Here is a 22,651-nt window from a genome sequence, read left to right as displayed (position 1 = left end):
ATGTAACTTGCTAAAGGAGATAAAGTGTGGCACTGGAGAGCTCCCATAGCTCTGCCTATAGCCGAGTGCTATAGATGCGTGGGCATATGTACGGCAGCAGTGAATAAAGCCAGGGATATCCCCCAAAAGCATAAAACAGTTTGGGGTGGTTGACTGAACCAATCTCACTCTGCAAATACAGAAGCCTAGGTCTGAGATGTTAAGCCGTTTGACAGGGTTAATGCCCCACCCATCATCATGCTTGAATGTCGGTGTTATTGCTACCTGTGAAATTAACTGTTAATCCCTTTACGAATTAAGCTGACTGACTAGAATGTGATGGAGTCGTGATGCTATGTTATCTACGTGTTAACACATTCAAAACCAAAAATAAGAAATTTGAAAAAGAATGCCTTATAAATCCGAAACTCCAAGCAACATCCACCTCTTAACCATATAAGAGAACATTCCATTCTACCAAGACTTAATCAAATATCTATCGCTCATTGATGCCAGACCATTCCATTCTTGCAACATTTTATCCAAGATCCATTTCTAATTCTTGCATGGCTGTTCCATTCTTCCAACATGTCATCCAACATAGATTTCTCACTGATGTGAAAATTTATATTTCTTTCAAAATGCCATCTAATACCCATCACTCCTAAAGTAGGGCAGAGCCAAATTCTCACTTGTTTGCTGCGATACAAAAAAGGCAAATACGTTTTTGCTATAATGCTCTGCATGCCAAGGAAGGAATATTTTAAAAAAATAAGAAAAGCTGTCCAATAAAATCATTTAACTAGAAGAAACATTGTATACGCTTATTTATTTTTATGATACACATGGCATGATGCAATAGGTTTACAAAATATACCTAAATAAATGAGCGGTGTAGCTTCAGACAGTAACAAGTGGCCAGGAATTGACAAATACAACACACAGTGGACAATACTGGCACAGAATTTGTGATGGAAACAAAAAAGACCCACAATTCTCCGATTTGAATTGAAAATCTCCAATTCAGCAGGCCCATGGAAAAATACTGATTTCCAAGAGCGTCAGTAAACAGGTAGAAAACGTATTTAGCAAGGCACAATGTTCGGTTTCGAAATATTAATTTACAAACACTAACTCATGCCTATGTTTTTGTAAGTTGCTGTGTCACAACAGAAAACGCAAAAAAATTTAAGCTGAATATGGTGAGTGCATTATGGGTCTGTGCATGATTACGTATGAAGTCATCATGGGACTCTCCCTATGCATGGCGGCCAAAAAACTCAGCCATCAAGATGCCGTTCCGATCTCAACCACAAGATGGTGGAAAGTCACAGCATGTGAATCTCATAACTTGTCACTGCAAAAAGTGTAGTTAGTCACTTTATTATCCTTCAATTCTGTGACAGACCCATGTTTTCTAGGTATCCGAAAAACGTACGCAAATTCAAAATCTTTCTGACTGACGATTTCATTAATCTCTTCTGCAAAGTGTCATGGGAGAAATGTGGTCTGTAGGTGAAAGATAAGTTGAGAACATGGAAGAAATATGGTCAGGTGGCTAAACGATCAGTTTGAGTAACAGAAGACTGGAGTTCTAGTCCAATTCCAGCTTCACCACTAGACCAAGTCGGGTGATCTTGGGCATAATACTTTACCTTCCCCGACTGTGCCTCGTGGTGTGCATTTACCAATGTAGTAAACACGTAGAAACAAGCGGTAGCAACAGGTAAACATATGTAAAGGAAAACATGGTGAGTTTAATTAAAGTTACCTGCAACAGTAAAATCGAATTCTTATGGGAAATGCATCTAAACATTGGGAGGGTGAGGGTGCTGTGAAAAGGGAGTTGGAATCCAGACTTCCAGTGATCCCATGTGATGCGCAACATGTTTTGCCGGTCCTGTGTTTCCATTCAACATTGCAATTAGGGCACTTGGACTTGTGCTTTACTACATGGGCCTAAAAAACAGCTTGTTAAGTGCACTTGGCTAAAAAAAAAATAATGGCCGGCTGAGAGTCACAAGCAGCTTGTGCCCACTTGCCAGCTCAGGGTCTAATGGGCATTGTTAATGTTGCCTCTTTGGGGGTGGCAGATGCGGTAGGAGCTAGATTTGGTAGTCAAGATGAAGTCATCCCCACCTTTGGACCAGCATTGGCCACCAAGAGCTCTTTCTTTTCTGTTGCTTCGCATAAGTGGAACCGGGGCTGGGCATGGAGTACAACAAGTGCCAGGTCTCTGTCGCTCAATGCCTGCTTCTTTTCAGCAAGGACCAAAACTGTCCTGTCAAAAGGATACCATGCTTGTTGTGAAGTTAAAGTATAGCAGCCCTTCTGTGAAGTACTGGTGCGGCACAATTAAAAGCATACAAGTTGCAGTAAGACGTACTGTACTGCCCAACTGAACGTATAGCAACCCTGAGGACTGTTCTAGTACTGTCCCATTAAAAGGTACAGGAGCCATGCTGGAAAACGTTAGCGCCACCTTGTCTGAATAAAAACAACCCTGGCAAGAAGTGCTGCTACCACCCAATGAAGTGGTACAGTAGTCCTGCCCGGAATGGCTGGCACTGTCCCATTACATGGTCTGGTGGTCACGCCGACCAGTGCGAAAGTCTGAGTCTTACCGCACCCACCTAATTTAAAGTACTGAACGAAGCCCATTTTTTATCTTGCACAAGTTATATGCACAGCCACTGGAATTATGCAATTCCGCATAATTACTGATTTGACGCAGTTGCCAAATAATCCATCGTTTGCTGAGTAATTTGAAGATTTTAACCCCTTCTGTGCCCATGACGTGCTGGACTCGTCATGGAGCACAGTCGAGCTGTGCCCATGACGAGTCCAGCACGTCATGAGGGATTCCCTTTAATTAAAAATAGCCTCGGGAGCTGGGGAAGAGCTTCCCCAGCTCCCGAGGCCCCCCCCCACCTTTCAGTGTAATGACGATCGGCGCTTGGGGATCACCACAGGAGGGCGATCCCTAAGCAGGGATCCACCCACTAGACACCAGGGAGGGGGGAGCGGCCCCTTGGGCAAGGGCCTTTGCTCCCCCCAAATAACGTTGGCACCATTGAATCTTTTTGCCCCCCCTGGGGGGGCAGATGGGGGGCATTAGCAAAAAGCCCACTAGACACCAGGGAATTAAAAAAAAAAAAAAAAATAGGGGTGGGGGCTGCCCAAAACGGACAGGCCGATGCCCCCACCCCCCCAATTACTACAGTCTTTCTGCCCCCTCCCAGGGGGGAGGAGATGGGGCACTAAACCAGGGAATCGTTTTTAGGTACTTTTTAGGGTGGGGACTGCCTGCAACGGGCACGCCAATGCCCCCACCCACCACCATTACAGCCTTTCTGCCCCCCCTGTAGGGCAGATGGGGCATCGGCCCCCAATCTGCCCCCCCCGGGGGGGGGGGGGGGGGCAAAAAGCCCACTAGACACCAGGGGACTTGGGCCTCCCACACGAGTGAGGCACCGTTTTTATCGGGAGACCCGGGGGAACGCTGGGTGGTAGGAAATTTGTGTCAGCCCAGTGATGCCACAACTTTCCCACACAAAAATGTGTGAAAAAGGTGATTTTTTCAGCTAAAATTTAGGTTTGCAGGGCATTCTGGGTAAGGAAATGTTGGGGGATCCACGCAAGCCATACCTCCATGGAATCCCCAGGGTGTCTAGTTTTCAGAAATGTGTGGGTTTAGTAGGTTTCCCTAGGTGCCGGCAGAGCTAGGGTTCAAAAACTACAGCTAGGCACTTTGCCAAAAAAAGTTCATTTTTCACTGCGAAATTGAGGTCTGTCACGATGCGTTTTGCGCCGTTACCTGTCGCGGGCACTAGGCCGACCCACACAAGTGAGGTACCATTTTTCTCAGAAGACTTTGGGGAACACTGGGTGGGTGGAAATTTGGGGATCCAAGTAGATGCCAGAACTTTCCACCACAGAAATATGGGGAAAAATTGTTTTTTTGGGGCAATTTGAGGTTTGCAAGGGATTCTGGGTAACAGAACCTGGTGGGACGCAGTCAAGTCACCCCATCCTAGATTCCCCTGGGTGTCTAGTTTTCAAAAATGTATAGGTTTGCTAGGTTTCCCTAGGTGCCGGCAGAGCTATGGTTCAAAAACTCCAGCTAGGCAATTTGCCAAAAAAGGGTCATTTTTCACTGTGAAAGTGAGGTGTGTCCACGTTACGTTTTGCGCCGTTTCCTGTCGCGGGCACTAGGCTGACCCACACAAGTGAGGTACCATTTTTCTCGGAAGACTTTGGGGAACGCGGGGTGGGTGGAAATTTGTGGATCCACGCATATTCCAGAACTTTCCACCAGAGAAATGTGGGGAAAATGTGTTTTTGTTGGCAATTTTTTAGGTTTGCAAGGGATTCTTTGTAACAGAACCTGGTGGGAGGCAGTCAAGTCACCCCATCCTGGATTCCCCTGGGGGTCTAGTTTTCAAAAATGTATAGGTTTGCTAGGTTTCCCTAGGTGCCGGCAGAGCTAGGGTTAAAAAAACTACAGCTAGGCACTTCGCTAAAAAAGGGTAATTTTGCATTGTGAAAATGTGGTGTGTTCACGTTGGGTTTTGAGCCATTTCCTGTCGTGGGCACTATGCCTACCCCTACAAGTGAGGTACCATTTTTATCGGGAGACTTAGGGTAATTCAGGTTTGTAAAGGAACTGTTTACCTATTGACTTTCGATGCATTTCTGCCTTCCAAATGAAAGACATTGTGTAAAAAAGAAGTCATTCTAAAAAATGACTGAATTCTCATGCTAGCATGAGTATTCCCAAATTCGGAAATGTGCAAATATCTACTGTTTCTAAACTCTATATTTTGTTCCCAAGTTGCTGCTGAGGTTTTGGCTCTGGGTTCATCAGGTTCTTGGTGAACCTACAAGTCCTATATATCCCCACAACCAGTAATGTCCAGCGGATGTAACGGTATATTGCTTTCAAAGAGCTGTCATAATTAGAAGAAGTTACACGTGAAAACGTTGACACAAAAGGCGCTTTTTTTCAACAAATTTTCAATTTATCCTATATTTAACTGTTAGTTTCTATAAAGAAACCTTGATGGATCTACACAAATGACCCCTTGCTGAATTCAGAATGTTGTCTACTTCTCTAAAATGTATAGCTTTCCAGGATCCATTATTGCTTTTATACCCATTTCTACCATTAACTGGAAGGAGGTCGAAAGCACAAAAAAATAGCAAAAATAGGCTATGTCCCAGAAAAATGCCAAAACTGTGTAAAACATGTTGGGTTTCTGACAAAAGTCTGGTATCCCCTAAAAGTTGGGAAAATGGTGATTCCAGTCCCACAAACCCTTTTTTGATAACACTTGCAGGGAAAAACCAGATGCTTTCATTTGCAGCCCGTTTTTCCCATTTTCCCAGAAAAAAACCTAAATTTTGCTGTATTTTGGCTCATTTCTGTGACCCCTCCAGGGGAATCCACAAACCCCGAGTACCTTCAGAATCCCCATGATGTTGAAAGAAAAGGACGCAAATTTGGCGTGGATACCTTATGTGGTCAAAAAGTTACAGGGGCCTCAGCGCGCACTACCCCAAATAGCCAAAAAAGGGCGTGGCACAGGATGGGGGAAAAGGCCTGGCAGCGAAGGGGTTTCTAGCTCAAATTAAAAGTCACTACAAACGCTGCCACGCATCCTGCTTCAGAGTGATATAGCCATTTACAAAGGTTAGCTGGCCACCTGGCATTTGCTGTACTTAGGTACTAAACTAATACTAATGAGTTGGACCTTTGCTCGGGCAGTGTTGACGTGTCAAAATGACGAAATGGGTATTACTACCACACAATGTGTCACATTAGGTGCATCATTTCTTTTATTTTGCCACAATTTAGCCTGGTCTTCCCCGCCGCATAATTTCATACAGCGCCATTTATTCCTGTTCCTAACTATAAAAAGTGCAAGGTTTTAATTGGTGGACATTATTTGCAGCACCCTTCTTTCCTTACAGCTTGTGTTTTTTATCCAGTGATCTTTATTCCCTCACTTGTCGGGGACTTAATATCTCCCTCCCTCATGCAGAACCGGATGACGCTGAACTTCAGCAAACAAAGTTCTGTTTGCGAGTACAAAGTACAGCGCGTGCATTTGATGTTTGCCAGTTTCAGAGTTCTTCTGTTCACAGTCCTTACAAAAGGGGTAACACATGGGGTAGCTAGCAGATATTAAACAAGTTATTTATATGTAACAATAGTTCCCATGGAGCAAGGTACTACGATAGATTTGCATGCTTTACATAATTCCACCAGCAAGCATGTCATATGAAACCAAGCAAGGAAATGGACACGGACCACTGTCCCCTATTCTCTGACTCATCTCAACCATCATCAACTAACTAACAGATGGAAAGCACTTTCCATAGCGGTCGACAAGTTCAACTCCATCAAACGCTTCTTCACTAAGATATACAAAATCCGATCTGATACAGACAATATAAAATAGACAAAACGTTTACTGTAAATCCTCCAGCGTGCGACCTCCAAATGCGCAAGCTGCATTGCCCGCTCTCATGCCATAACTTAACATCCTCAAATCACTCAAAGCCACCTCCTACAATGCCGACATTTTACTATCACCCACAGTGAAATTTCTTTATTGTGAGGTCTTTAATCTCTCTCCCAACATAGGCAATGCGCTCTCCAGCCAAGGGGCCTTGCTGGATAACCTCAAAATAGGACAGACCCCCCCCCCCCCCCCTTCCTGAAGAAATCTACCCTTGACCCAACCGATCATGCAAACTACTCCCATCACACACCACCTGTCCATTGCAACAGTAATTGAGAAAGCAGTCTTTACCCAACCACAGCATCAGGTAAACAGGAATAGCCTTCTACAGGACTATCGGTCCAGCTTTAGATTATGCTGCCACAAAATCTATGACACTTTCCGCATCATTGACCCCTTCAGATTTTAATCAGTCTTTGAGGAGCCTTGAGACAATCGACTGCCAAGCACAGATCCCTGCCTTAGAAACATGGATGCGCATCCCCGATAGTCGTGCAATGGTTCACCTTCTACCACATCAACTGACACCAGCTCATCCAGATGGGAAATTTCAGATCCAAGAAGCTCCTCTTCTCCTCCAGTGTTCTGCAGGGATGCACCTTCTCCCTTGTCAACATCAGTTTCCACATGGATCCCCTAGGCTACATACTTCCGGACAAACACAAAGGTCCATCAATACACTGACAATACACAAATGTACATTAAAATAGACACATCATGACAATAAAGGATTCAACATCTGAATTGAGCTAATACAGAATTGGAGGGCAAGCACCAACCCAAAACCCAATCCAACTAAGGCATAATTGCCCCTGTTCTGCATCAGCACCAAACAACGAGGAATTTAAGCTGGGCTATTCCAGATGAATTTAAACAGCTTCAAACCTCAGCTGACAGTGAGTTTGACATCACTTGGATTGACTGCAGACACAGATGTTTGCTTCAATTAGCCCATCACCAAGGAAACCAATACTGCATGGTACCAAACTCTCTCTCCTGAATTAAGTGAAACCTTTCCTGCCAGAAACAGATTAAGGAACATCAATGTGAGTCTTGGTCCACTTCCATGTTGGATAGAGGCAATTGTTTCGAGGGGGGCAAGGTTTGATCATTTTTCACTGCACATCCAAGGTTTCTATGCCTGCACCGCTGTATACAAATTATGTATGACCCCATGCGGAATGGGGACCCTTCTTCTTTTGATAGTGGAACCTTCCAAAGAGGAGTCCAAAATCGTTCCTATTACGGGGGTTTCACTTTCACAGCAAGCACTTCTCTGACCAATGTGATGAGTGAATTGTCCTAATACATAAATATGCAGGGGCACAAAAACTGATATATAAAAAATAAAACAATTTTGAGAATTCCATCGTGCTACCTTCTCTGTGGTGTGGATCGAGCTGGCTTGCTATCATGGTGAGAACTGTTTAAATAGCAGCTCACATAATTAAAAACTACTGAATTCTTAGGAAAACCTTCCTTTAAAACACAAGATTGTTATTCATGCAATGGGGCTTTCTCGGGTAAGTGAAAAAATAACAATTACTTTCAATATTTGGCAGAAGCACAGAGGTGCTCTCAATGTTTGTGTTGGCTGTTTCGCTCCCTGAACCTGCAAATCTCGTCCTTCTGGTATCTCTGTTTTTAGAGGACATCCTAGACGTTTTATGTTGAAGCAATATATGAAGCAAATGTTGGATTATTTGGTCAAAGCATAGAAGTTGGGTGGAGCTGGCCTACCCTCTTGAAGTTCCACGATCATTTGCAATCACCACTGTGTTCAGAGATATCACCAGTCCGGATCTTATACAGATTGGTCAACAGTGACCTGTCAGTTATTATTCTGAGAGTCGTTAGCCCAGACACCCAAATTTATATAGGTCCATTGTCATTTCTGGGACTGCCTTTCTTCCGGGAGCACCGCATACTGTCGGCCACAGACGCGTACAGCAGGGGGTGGATGCACACATTCAAGGTCACCAGGGCCTTGGTCACCTGCATGGCAGAATGCACACTCACGGAGTCAGTGCAGTTCAGCCGGTGGATCCGGTTGTAAAGGTTGATGTTCCGTAGAACATGATAGGGCACGAAAGAGACGGCATAGAGGGCAACCACAGAGAACACCATGAGCCACACTTTCTTCTTCTCCAGCGCACTGAGGCTCTCGCTCTTGAACACCGTCCAGGCGATAGAGACGTAGGACAGCAGGGTGAATAGAAATGGGATCCCACAACCAAAGATAGCCAGGAACAGACTGTAGGGTATGTACGAAGTCAACTCAACTGTACGGGCTGTGCCGATACACTCCATGTGCTGAGGATTCCGTACATCCAAAGCAGAGAATTTAAACACTGGCGCTGAAATTCCCACCACCAGAATCCAAGTAACCAAACTAATGATCTTTGCGTGTTTAGGCTCAACCCTGCCATGAACATACATTGGGTACACAATGGCTACGTAGCGGTTAAGGCTGATGCATGTGACGAAAAAAATGCTTCCGTAGAGGTTGCAGTTGAAGAAGAAGCGCTCAAGCTTGCAGACGGCCGAGCCAAAAATCCAGTGCTTGTCCATGACATAGTAGGCTATCAGCAGTGGCAGCGAGAGGGTATATAACAGGTCGCTCACCGCCAGGTTAAAAGAGTAGATGATGCCTGTGTGCCAGGTCTTCTCTCGGGTGAAGAACAAGTAGATGGCCAAGGCGTTGCCGCAGATGGCCACAAGGAACTCCAACCCAAAGATGGGGGGTAGGTACCGGATTTGGAATTCAACAAAATACTCACTGCAGTTCTGCATGTCTTCTTCTCCGTCAAACTCGTAGAGGACCTGCAATCGATAAATGAAAGATAATAGTTTATTTGTTTGATACAGCAATTTACCGCCCACTCTGCCACAGCAGTCTTTGAAACCGCACATTTTGTATTATTATATATAAACACTAATTAGTCATATCCTAAGAGGCCAAGTGGGCGCTGAGAACTCTATCTGGGGCCATTGACGGAAGCTGACCTGTGCTTCCCATTCCCTTATCAAAGACGGACTTTTCAAAGCCCTACATCCGAGCACCTGGAAGTGTCCCCGCGGACCATTGTCTAGCCTCATTTGACTACGGCCAAGTGATGATTGGCTTGGAGTGGTTTCAGGATGCATTTTTATCCGCACCATTTATAGCAGCATAACGCGTGTAAAAGCAACCCATAAGTTGTTCTCATGATATTGATAGCATGGGTGCCATTAGGTTGGGTATCATAGAATCGCTTCTACAGAAGCGGAAACTGCAGAACCGATTAGCAAGTGCTATATAATGAAGCTAATATTAATAGACAATAGAGCTACGCTTGCTTCAATATTCCCAGATGGAAATTAGAGTTGGGTGCTTCACTATTCATGGTGTAACAGCCTTGACGGTTGTGAAGGCAGTGGAGAAGAATACTGCATTAGTATCTTTGTTTTTGTGGACGTCTCCTCTGTCTTCAACAAAGTCGATCATAGTTTGTTGTGGTTGCTTTTTGCCTACGGGTTACCGACTAGTTTTCCTTATCCAGACTACGTATGTGTTTCAGATTAAGGGTTACATGTGCAGCCAAGGAAAATTAGAAGGGGGAGTCTGGTCAAGTAAGGATTGGTCTTAGCCCCACTCCTGTGCAATCAGTATGTACCCAATCATCCATTGGTATCCAATAGCAGCACATTTCCTACAAGATAGGGTGGACTGCTCTGCCCACTGAAAGCTTGCGCTGAGGATACCAATGTTTTCGAGCACACGTCAAGCAGCCTACAGAGAAGACTCCATGCACGAATGCAGTTTTACCAATTGCTTAATACTGAACGCAGTCATCAAAAGACCAAGGTGTTCTGTGGTTAGGCGTAGTAAATGTAACTGGATAATTGCGGATAAAAGAATAGTAATAATTAATGAATGTGCGCATCTCAGGATGGCCTATGACCAGAAATTATCTAGGATCCCACACTGCGATTAAAAAACAACTATGATAATTTTAGGAGTTACAGCAGCTTTTAAACTAATGAAGTTTATGGGGCTTTCTACTAAATCATACGATAAATGCAGATCATCTCAAAATAGTGTCTACCATGTTGTGCAGTGATTACAAAGGGCTACAATCCCATACACAATCTTAATAGGGTTGAGAGGGAATCATGGAAAACTCTTTTAGGGCATACAGTGTCCACTCCGTTAACTCGTTCCGTGCTCATGACGGAACCACGCCGTCATGAGCCACGGTTGCCGTGTGCTCATGACGGAGTGGTTCCGTCATGCTGCAGCCGTTGGCGGCCGCGCCACCCACGCGGCGCTAATTCCCCGCCTGTGCGGGCGATTAGCGCTGTGGGCGGAGTCATGACGGAACCACTCCGTCATGAGCACAGCCCAACCGTGGCTCATGACGGAGTGGCTCTGTCATGAGCACCGCGCCACCGCGCTGCCCCCCCGCACCCCCCAGAGCTGCGGCGGAATTTCCGCCGCAGCGAAGGGGTTAAAACTGGTAGAACGTAGAGCTCAAGATATGATGGCGCTTTCTCAGATATTTGAACGATATCTTTAGTGCTACATCGACTACCATATTGGTCTTGGTACAAGTCTCCTGCTGTGGTACCTCTAGAGTGTCTAAAGATCTATTTTTGAAGTATTAACTTGATATAAAAATATAATAAAATAATACAAAACGATAAAAGATAACATGAAAGCAAAATGATAAAAATAAGTAATGCATTTGGCCTGTTGGACGTTGACCCCACTGATAGAACTCTTTTCCGTTCTAATGGATTCTGTTAAAGCAGTGCAAAAAAGTATTTATGTGAATTAACACATTTGCAACTATGCACTAATTTAGGTTGCCAAGACTGAGCATCGTAGTACCTCATGTGCAGCCTAAAAAACTACTTTTCTATTGTATTTAAATTTGTTGCCCATGCTTGATCGCGCAATTAGACAAAGCTGACGGTTTCCACTGTTAATGGTTCAAGAAGTGATTCCAAACATAGGTCACGAACATTTGGAATGCATATTGCACACGTTATTAGAAGGTATGGCTAAAGTGAGGTTGGCAATGCCCATAGAGGTGGGAGAAATGTGCGAGTGGCTGCCAGTGCTCACCTTTTTTTGACTTTTGTACTAGAGCACTTGCACTTAATGTGTATTTACTGCAATAAAGGCAGTATATTTTTTCTGTATCAAAGTGAGACACTGTGTTGCAATTTGAGTGTGGAACGGTGAACTTTATGGCGCTATCTGGATGCTTGCAGATTCAGCGGGCTCCTTTGTATCAACATGTGAGGTTGAGACAAATACACAGCTCCACCTTAAGGGCTGGAAAATTTTGGGATCATTCAGAAATTATGTTCTATTAGTTATGTGAAGCAAAAATAATTCGTTTTGATGCGGAGCAGCATCGGCAAACAGCATTGGCAAAGCCAATAGGCCCAAATGGCTCGCCTTGTTGGCTTTGCCAACGTCTTTTCATAACAGTAACATTATAGTTGTGTATGACTTCCACTGGTAGCCGGTGTGAGGGCAGGTACTGATCCACTGCCTCCATTAGGTCGACAGGGACACGAAAGAAGGTAATTGAATAGGACACGGATACTCAAAGTACAGCCTAGGTACCCCTTGAAGGTCTTACATGTGATAACGAAGAAAAAGGAGGAAAAGGAAAATAAAACAATTTCCTAGGGTCACATAATTTGGTCAAGTGAAGAAGCAGAGAAAACACATTTTTTTGACCCGCCTTGCGACTTTTCCATCTGCACAGAAGAGCACAAAAACTGCCATGCCATACCTTATGTGAATATGCTTAACAGTGCCAAATTTCGTGCAGATTCAAAGTTATAGGCAAATCAAACAAATGCCTTTTCAACTTTCAGTAGAAAGTACAGCTGTACTATAACTACACAAACTACACAGTGGTGACTGCCACAGCCAGACTGAGACCTGAAACCAGCCCTGGCACTCAGCTCACCCAGCGGGTGGGGGGTGGTGGCGAGTGGGAAGCACAACTCCCGCTGTGCTTTTGTTACAGGCGGCCGATATTGCAGCAATGCTGCAAAACCGGCCATCTGTACCAAACCGGCCCTCAGGGGTGCAAAACCAGCCCCCACCCTTCCAACCCACCGGGGACACGTCCGATGCCTGCTGCGGCCAGTCTGGCCCTGGCGTAATACACCCCCTCCCCATATGAGAGGATACATAATGTTTGATTGTGTAATATGGTCCAATATTGCCATCTCTGGGTTTTGGTGACATCAAGAACCACAAGGTGGCTCTATAGGACAATATTATACATGGGACCTGTTAAGTGCTTTTTAATTATATGTTTATTTTGTGGCAGTAAGCTTGAAAAAATGGCAGAGGTGGCTCCTCCACTAAGGCGGAGGAGCGTCGCCTCACTCCTTTCTAACAGTGCGAGAAAGCCGAAACATAAAATAGTAATAACCTTTGGTTATTACCATTTTATGTTTCATTCCGCATTGTGGGCAGGTGGGCAAGTGGGCGGAGCTGCCCAAGCGGGGCAGGAGTGATCTGCCCAAACCTGAGTATGCATGACTGGTTTGGCCGGCCCTCTCGGGCCGCCCAAACCAGTCATGCGTACTCTGCACTTCCCCATGCAGGCTACATTGGAGCCTACATGGAGAACATACAATCCCCTACAGCCCCTGACTGGGCGGCGTCCCGACCAATCGCAAATCTCCACTGGAGCGTTGTGATTGGCTTTGGGGGAGGGGAGGGAGGCTGCCTGTTCCTGCCGGAGGTAAGAAAGCAGTAGCAGATCAAGCAGTGAATATGCAGGACCTGGGAAAGGTAAGTATTACATTTTTTTTTTAATTACTTGAACCTTCCTCCCCCCCCCCCACCGTCCCGCCACAGGCTTCCCTCACCGGTCCCCCCGCGCTTCCCTCACTGTTCCCCCCCCCCCCCCCGCTTCCCTCACCCCCCCCCCCCCCCCCACCCCATAAGTGAGCCATGCTGGCCGCGACTGAACAATGGGACTGGAACATGCTGCAGACGGGACATAGGGAGCATGGAAGATGTAGACTGGGAAGCTGCATTGGACCATCCATGTGACGTGGCAATTAAAATGAGACTGCGGCTTACTAGACTGAAGATATTGCACAGTGTTTACAACATAATTATGGATATACTGTTTTTGCCACAACATTTTCCACATAAATTGCAAACCTTATAGATTTCACTAAAAATATTGTTTCCATCTCAAATGGAAGAAAATAGTCAGAGAATGTGCCATAATTTGTACTTCTTTGTCACATAAATTAAATGGCCATGCCACATACTTTGGTTCTTCGTGCCCCATAATCCTAGAAGCCCTGACAATATTAACCTCTTCTGTGCCCATGACGAGATAGTCTCGTCATGGAGCACGGTCGCGCTGTGCCCATGACGAGACTATCTCGTCATGAACCCCACCCACTAATGAAACGCCCGGCACAGGAGGGGGAAAGGGCGTGGCACTGAAGGGGTTAAAGCTTTGCAGAAAAGTTTGGGGACTGACATTATGGTGTTGAAATCTATATTTAATAGCCAATCACAAAATATTTTTTCAAAGTCAGGGTTTCCTGTGAAGTATGGGTTTTTATACCACTACATCTTATGAAAAAAGCATCAAAACAAGTAATGTTCATTACACATGCTGAGCCACTGGTTCAAAATGAGATGGGGCCACGACTCACGAGAGGTGAAGTCTCAAGTGAGCCTCGATTGCCCTTTCCTCCAGAATAGTAATAAATGCCATGTTATAGCATGTTATACTATGGGAATATGTTGTTTAAGCCATGGTATTTATTCATGTGTACATATTTTAACAAAACATATTTAACAAAATCTAAGAAACAGGGTTAACATTTGTATGGTAAAAATTACATTGACAAGCAAGTCCTTGTGGCTATCAGAAGAGTTGTTTCCCTGTGCAAAGTAATTTGTACATGCAGTCAGTGAGGCAGTAAAAAGTGTTTCTTCTCATCTCAAATTTACTTTAATGTTGTAATAAACTCAAATTTGACCTTTGCACTGTTTTACTAAAATGTGTGAATGTGTGTTTATTAGTGCGCCTGCTCTAAATATCTGTAATAGTGCCACATTTATTTTCATCGAACAACAATATAATTAGCAATGCCGATGATCCTTTGATACATTCACTAGTTTGGTGGGTGTGCAAATTGATTAGCGAGACCACCATTTATTTTTTAGCAGAATCTAAAATATTCACAAGTCATTTTTGGATATCAAAACTCAGACAGTTTACCAACCTACATGACAAACAATACCAACAACATTTTTCATTCACAATAATAACCCACAAAACATTTAACGAAAATCCTCAATTAGACATGTGGAAGAACATCAACCACCTATTACCTCCTATGACTAAAAATAAGAAAATACTTGTATCCCGGTTCTGAATTGAACAGTCCACTGGAAGCAAACTAATTAAATAATTAACCTAGCTCCTGTCAGTTGGGCAAAACTAGAATCCTTACAAAATGACTTGGAATCAATGGCTAGTGACAGGGATATATTATTTACATCATCTAAACAATCATGTTCCCTGTGCGCAGGTGATATCTTTACAACACGCTCTCTGGTGTACAACACAGTTGACGAATTTCGAACCCTAATTAATTTGGCGGTTCCGCCAGGATGCAGTAAAACTGGATACTATAAAAGAAATGAAAAAATGTCATGTGTTTTAGTGATTTATAATTTGTGTGTGGGGTTGATATGAACGTCTATGACCTAAACTGTTTACCTTATTTGTACTGCAGAACCGATGGCATGGTCCTCTCAATCTTCTTTCTGTGTGTATCTCCCAATAGTTTTTATTTAAAAAATGCAGAGGTTTCATTAACTATGTTGTGAGACCTTAATTAGTAGAGATTCATATAATCGGAACAAACTTCTGTGCACTCACTTAAATATAGTAGTGTCCTGCCAACTTGGCAGTGGTGGGCTACATCTTTCAGGGAGAATTAATTTGAAGGAGAACTGCAAATATATACATGTATCAATAAACACCCAGTGTTCGAGGGGTGAATCATTTCAAATGATAAAGCTGGATGAAGGTGAACTTTAACATTGTAATGACTGCTGGTGCCGACAGTAGCTACACCTTGGATAGCTATGTTGTGCACCCTTGTTAAACTGGTGTCCCATATTTAAAAGTGAGGCAGTACAAACGCGTGCTTTCCGACGTATTTGTTAAGTAATTCTGATCTAGCTGAGCGCGGAACGTCACTACAATGTTGTGAGTACATGATTAGGAAGGAAACGCCACTCATCTACGTTGTTGTGAAATCTGGCTACAGTCTTGCGGCTTTCCTGCATGCGCTAATGCAGTGATTTCATATCTCACAAATGCAGAACAAAGAATGCTTACTTCTCTTCACCCTTGTCCAGCTTTATCATATGAAATCATTTGACCGCCAGAACACTGGGTGTTTACTGATACATGTATGTATTTGCAGATCTCCTTCAAATCGATTCTCCCTGAAAGATGTAGCCCACTGCTGCCAAGTTGGCTGGACACGACTATATTGGAGTGCAGGGGCGTACGTTCAGATTACATGAATCTCTGCTAATTAAGGTTTCACAATTTAGTTAATAAACCCTCTGCATTTCTTTTATAGAAACTATTGGGACATACACAGCAAGAAGATTGGGACGACCATACTATCGGTTCTGCAGTACAAATAGGTAAACAGTTTAAGTCATAGACATTCCTGTCAACCCCACACACAAATGATAAATCATTAAAACAAATTACATTTTTGCTTCTTTTTTCATTTATAATATCCAGTTGTTCTGTATCCGGAGGAGAACCTCCAAAATTCATTAGGGTTCGAAACGTGTCGACAGTTTTGTACACCGGATGAGCGTGCTGTACAGATATCACTGGCGCACAGGGAACATGACTACATTTAAATGGTGTAAAGAATATGTCCCTTTTACTAGTCATTTTGTAAGGCTTCTGGTTTTTCTCAACTGACAGGAGCTAGGTGAATGATTTAATTTGTTCGGCTCACAGTAAGCTATCCAATTCAGAACCAGGATACAAGGGTTTCCTATTGTATACACATAGGTGGTAATAGGTTTATAATATTCTCCCACATGTCTGTGTCATGATTTTCGTTAAATGTTTTGTAGGTTATTAATGTGAATGAAATATTTTGTTGGTATGGTTTTTCATGTATGTTGGTCCACTGTCTATGAGTTTTAATATTCAAAAATGACTTGTGAACATTTTAGATGATAAAAAATAAATGGTCATTGCAGTAATCAATTGTATGTATATTAATTTTTAGAGCGCAATGGTTACTCCAATGGAGCATCCCCGTGCTAAGATTCCACGCTAACCAGGAAACTGAGATACACTACTTAAGAAAAGAAACAACATTAAAGTTGTCTAAAGAACCAAGTTTTTAATTTCTTTCGACAGATTATTTCAGACCGCTCCAGCTTAAAATCTATCGGAAGTGAGTTTCACAATTTAGCAGCAAGATAACTGAAAGAGCGACCCCTCCTAACCCCATTTGTGCTCTAGTGATCCAGGGAACTAGGGCAGAGCAGTGCCAGAGGTCCTCAGACAACAAGTGATTGTATTAAAGGGTCGTCAACATTGGTAATTATATTGTTGTTCAATTTGTTAGTGGCCTAGACTTGCAGGCGTAATATAGGTCCAACCCATCTTTCTTTGAAAACATTTTTTTTCATTGGAATGGCATGCAGGTGCAGCCAATCTCCCACTACGCTTGACCTTCAGCTGTGTGCAGCTGTGGGTTTGCCCTGCAACCTAATAACTGCAGGCAGCCAACCCCCACTACGACCTATAAACAGACCCTTTTAATTGTTTTTAAAGTTTTTTTTTCTTTGGTACTACAGCCCCACACTGGGGCCTCATGAGTACCCCTGTTCTTGTGTCAGGAACAACATTACCATAATTTTTTTTCATTTAACTTACGCGAGGGTCCTTTTTGGACCCCCCCACCACATAGACCTGGGGGTCTGGAGGTGCTTGCACTGCCCTCTTTTGTGCCCCTTATTATTTTTTCAGGACTCAGGAACTGGATCCCCAAGTCCTGTAATGGTAGCAACAACAGGATCTTTGCTGTCGCACATTCAAAATTCTATGTGCAGGAACGGGGGGATGGAGGGGAGGGGTTTTATGTTTTTTTTTATGTAATGTTAGTAATGTTAGTATCGTACGGGAGGCACTCATGTTTCTTTTTCTACCCGCTGCACTCTTTCTTTTTAAACATCCCCATCTACACACTTTCATTCAAGGGAGAGAACGACACCAGTCATTGGGAGGGTACTTTGAGGAGGGACCTATGGAGGATGGCACAGGTCTCACACACCCGAGGTCTCGAAGGGAGGGGGACTATACCGATCGAAAAAGGGGGAAGGACATGATCAAACAACCGGTACCTAGCATAACAAAATGGCAATAGACAACACGAAACCACTAATGTCCAACCTAAAGATAGTCTCCTTAAACGTTAAAGGGCTCAACCACCCAGTTAAAAGGAAAAAAATACTAGACTACCTAGCTAAAACTAAAGCAGATATCTTCCTCCTGCAGGAGACCAAAATATCCCTTGACGATGCAGAACGGATTAGGGCGAGATGGGTTGGACAGATGGCCTGCTCTACAGCCGTAGGGAAGAAACGGGGTGTGATCACTCTGTTAAATAAGAACTCCAAAATAAATATAGAAGACCAATATAGCGACGATGAGGGGAGAATACTGTTGACACATTTGAAAAGTGGGGAAGAAAACATCCATGTACAAAACATCTATGGTCCAAACGCTGATGACACCGAATTCTGGGTGGGCATCTCTAAAAAGTTGGAGGCAATCCCACAAAACGACCTAACAGTGATGGCAGGTGACTTCAATTTGGCGCTAGACTACACTTTAGACAGACAGTCTCAGTGCCACTCACTCCCCCCAAGCGCACGCAACATACTACGAAATTTATGTACCAGATTAAATCTTAAAGACATATGGCGGCTACAACACCCGGACACAAGAGACTACACATTTTACTCCAACCCACACAATTCATACAGCAGAATAGATTACATTCTGATCACAGGAACACACACCCATTTAATAGAACACACGGACATAGCCACGAGAACTGTCTCAGACCATTCCTGCATTAGTCTACTGTTGTGTGGGCGGCACAATGAGGACCACGCACGTAAATGGAGATTTAACACTGATGTCTTGTCAGACCAAACCAACAGAATCAAAATAGATGAGGCCATTAAGGAATATATATTAGCTTTAATGACACTATAGGCACCGATCCTAAAACCATGTGGGACGCATTAAAAGCCACAATTAGGGGGACAATTATGGACATTAAAACCAAGATGAACAGAAATGCGAAGGCACAGTTGCGTCAACTAGAGAAGGATATACAAAGATTAGAGGCAATCCATATCTCATACCCAAAGAACGTAGGTGCACTTACAGAACTCACAAAGAAGAAATATGAATTCAACAGAATTTTGAGCGAAAGAGCTGGGATGTGGATAAACAAATTTTAAGCAATAAACCTATGCGAAGCTAACAAAGCGGGGAAGCTCCTGGCCTCTTATCTAAAACACAAACAGAGACAGCATACCATCTCATCAATCACAGACTCACAAAATATCTCACACACAAGACACACAGAAATACTACGGACATTTAGTGAATTTTATCAAGACCTCTATAAAAAAGATCTAACGCTAGAAAAAAATGGCTGTACTGAGTACCTAAACAGACTAAATCTCCCAAAGTTAACACCAGAAGAGACACACACCCTAGGGAGGGAGATAAGCTCCACTGAAATCGAGATGGCAGTCAAATCCCTTAAAGCTAACAAGGCACCCGGGCCAGATGGATACACAGCCACATTTTATAAGATATTCTTAACTCACTTACAACCCACTATGAAAAAGTTTTTAACTACTGCGAAGGGGTGGGGATGGTCTCACAGACCATGTCCGAAGCTAATATTATAGTTATCCCCAAAGAAGGCAAAAACGCTCAGTTGCCCCAAAATTACAGGCCTATCTCTCTGATTAACGTTGATTGCAAGATATACGCAAAAATCCTGCCATCAAGACTTAATAAGGAACTGCCTCAATTGATAGGTAACTCACAAGTTAGCTTCCTCAAGACACGCATGTCACACGATAACACCAGACTCCTATGCCATATACTAGATAATCGTTACAATTGATGGACGGAATGCTGACAATGCAGACATTCTCCCCCAGTCAAGAGATCTGGGTTAAATCCATCGTTCTTTTGCCCACTACGCCACCCCAGTTTCGACATGGCCATATGCAAATCAGTCTTGACCCTGTGCCTCATGGGAACAGTCCAGCCCGAACTGCCAAGCCATGTCTTCCCTGGACCGGAATCAAGCATCCTAGGACCGGTTTCTGGCTATCAGCCGTCATCAGCCAGGATAGCCTGACTCCAGTGGCGTAGTGAGCACGAGTCCCACGTCTGGGAATACCCATCCCACTTAGGGCGAAAAGCGTTACAACAAACAATTGATGGATGGAATGCTGACAATGAAGACATTCTCCCCCAGTCAAGAGATCTGGGTTAAATCCATCGTTCTTTTGCCCACTACGCCACCCCATTCCGGTCCAGGGAAGACATGGCTTGGCAGTTCGGGCTGGACTGTTCCCATGAGGCACAGGGTCAAGACTGATTTGCATATGGCCATGTCTAAACTGGGGTGGTGTGGTTTTCAAAAGAACGATGGATTTAACCCAGATCTCTTGACTGGGGGAGAATGTCTACATTGTCAGCATTCCGTCCATCATTTGTTTGTTGTAACGATATACTAGATAATGCCGCCAAGTCTGACAAACCAGCTGTGACCATCACACTAGACGCAGAGAAGGCTTTTGATAGGGTATCGTGGCATTTCCTAGAACAGTGCATGCGGGCCTTCAACCTGGGTAACTCCTTCATGCGGAAAGTAATGGCACTATACGTAAAGCCCACTGCCCGTATCGTAGTCAATGGGGCGGTCTCAGAGCCCTTCACCCTACAGCGAGGTACAAGGCAAGGCTGCCCCTGTCCCCCTCACTGTTCCTGCTAGCTCTTGAGCCTCTGATTAAGGGTATAGAGGCCATTGAAGAGGTGAAAGGGGTCACCATCAACAAGGTCACAATCAAACTCGCCGCATACACGGATGACATTCTCATTGTCACAGAGAGCCCTAAATCGTCTATCACGGCCCTCATGGACTCCATAGACAGGTACTCGGTCCTCTCAGGCTATAAACTCAATAAAAACAAGTCACAATGCAAACAACTCAACATACACACCACAAAAGACATACTGGGGGACTCGGGCCTTGCCTGGCAAACAAATTTCATAAAATACCTGGGTATATACTTTGGGACTAATCTTAAAGGCACACTAGAACAAAATGTAAAACTAATGTTGGACAAGATAAAGATGCTGCTGGAGGGCTGGTCACCTAAATTCATTACTTGGTGGGGAAGGATAGAGACAGTAAAGATGATGGTCACCCCTATGGTCAACTACCTGGCAAATATGCTCCCTCTAATACTCACAGACGATTTCCATCGCAAAATAGACAAGCTGCTGAATAACTTCATCAGGCGAGACAAAAAAGCAAGGATAAGCCTAAAAAAACTAAGACTGGGGAAAACTCTAGGGGGGGTTAAACCTAGGGGGGGTTAAACCTAGCAGACTTTAAAACCTTCCAAACAGCCTTCTTGGCAAAGCAGGGGAGCTACAGGATCCTGCCCGACCAGGAGTACACTGCAGTATGGCTGAGATTGGAGAGAGCCATACTAAATAACCTTCTGCCCTTAGCCCTATTAACAACCAACAAACATTCACTAACAACAAACCCAATACTCAAAAATACCAGAAACGCTCTACTGAAGGTGGACCAGAAGATGGAACACAGCATAAAAAACTCGAAATGGGAATCTCTGTGGGCAAACGCTAGAATAAAATACAGGGGCAAGCCGCTCTCGATCAACTCGTGGGGGAAAACAGGGATCTCCCACCCTATACAACTTGAAGAGGGAGGGAATCCCATCACTTTCAATATGCTAAAAAAACAAACATAATCTACCAGACATAGAACTATATACTTTTCTAAAAATCAAAATAGCACTGACCAAAGCGAAACTTTCCACTACCAAGCCGTCAATATTCTAGTATATGTCTAACCTTAATAAATTAGGCCACCAGGTATCACATCTCTACAGACTCCTAAGGTCCAGCCCAACCAAAATCAATGAAAAGACAGGCAAATACTGGGGGTCCCAGTTTGGGGACTCACTTAGCGAAAATGAGATCCAGACGCTATGGTCCTCCCCCACACAAAGCAAAATATCCCCGGTAATAGCACAGACAAAGTTCTGGACACTACACAAAATCTACTGGACCCCAGAGCGTTTGGCGTCCTTGGGACTGAACCTCAACGACCAGTGCTGGAACTGCAACAATGGAAAAGGGGACCTGGCCCATCTTATATACTACTGCCCAAAAGTCAAGGCATTCTGGGAGAAGATCTTTGCCTTTTTAAACAATATGCTAGGTTGTGCCCTTGAAACTGAGTTTGCCACCCTAGTAACTGCTTTCATTAGGACAGATGCAGACACCCAACAAGACAGAGACCTACTCGACCTCCTTCCAACAGCAGGAATAACAAGCATTAGAAATGCAATAGGTCTCGCATTTGTTTGAGTTACAGCTATTGGCATTGTATTTGGCAATGTCTTTTACCTATGTGATATGGAGTGTATGTATGTGGTATGAAGTGGAATTATGTGGGTTGGATTGAATTTGGTAGTTGTGTAACTGTGTGGCATGGAATTGTGAGGTGTGGAGTTGCTTTGTGTAGTGTAATTATGTGGCATGCTGTGCTGTGGAATTGTGTGGATAGTAATGATGTGGTATTGAGTGTACTGGAATTATGTGGAGTGGGACTGTGTGTCATGGAGTGTAATTATGTGGAATGGTATTTTGTATTGTGGAGTGGTGTGTAGTGGAGTTTCATTATGTGGTGTGCTGCTGAATGTTGTAGTATGAAGTTGAATTAGGTGTTGTGTATTGGATAAG

General features: G+C 43.9%; 1 protein-coding gene across 2 annotated transcripts in view; it reads right to left on the bottom strand.

Moving 5' to 3' along the window:
• Window positions 1-6,890: 6,890 nt before the first annotated feature.
• P2RY11 (purinergic receptor P2Y11) overlaps window positions 6,891-22,651 on the bottom strand; it is a 112,973-nt gene continuing 97,212 nt past the window's right edge. For both annotated transcript variants that reach the window (XM_085600769.1, XM_085600770.1), the window contains exon 2: window positions 6,891-9,329. In XM_085600769.1, the coding sequence (XP_085456895.1) occupies window positions 8,379-9,329 (951 nt within the window). In that variant the 3' untranslated portion in view covers window positions 6,891-8,378. The remainder of the gene's footprint in view (window positions 9,330-22,651) is intronic.

This window comes from Triturus cristatus, chromosome 4_2 (assembly GCF_964204655.1).
Source record: "Triturus cristatus chromosome 4_2, aTriCri1.1, whole genome shotgun sequence".
In the NCBI taxonomy this organism is placed as follows: domain Eukaryota; kingdom Metazoa; phylum Chordata; class Amphibia; order Caudata; family Salamandridae; genus Triturus; species Triturus cristatus.
Note: the sequence above shows the minus strand (reverse complement) of the source record. Positions and strands in the feature narration are given on the sequence as shown.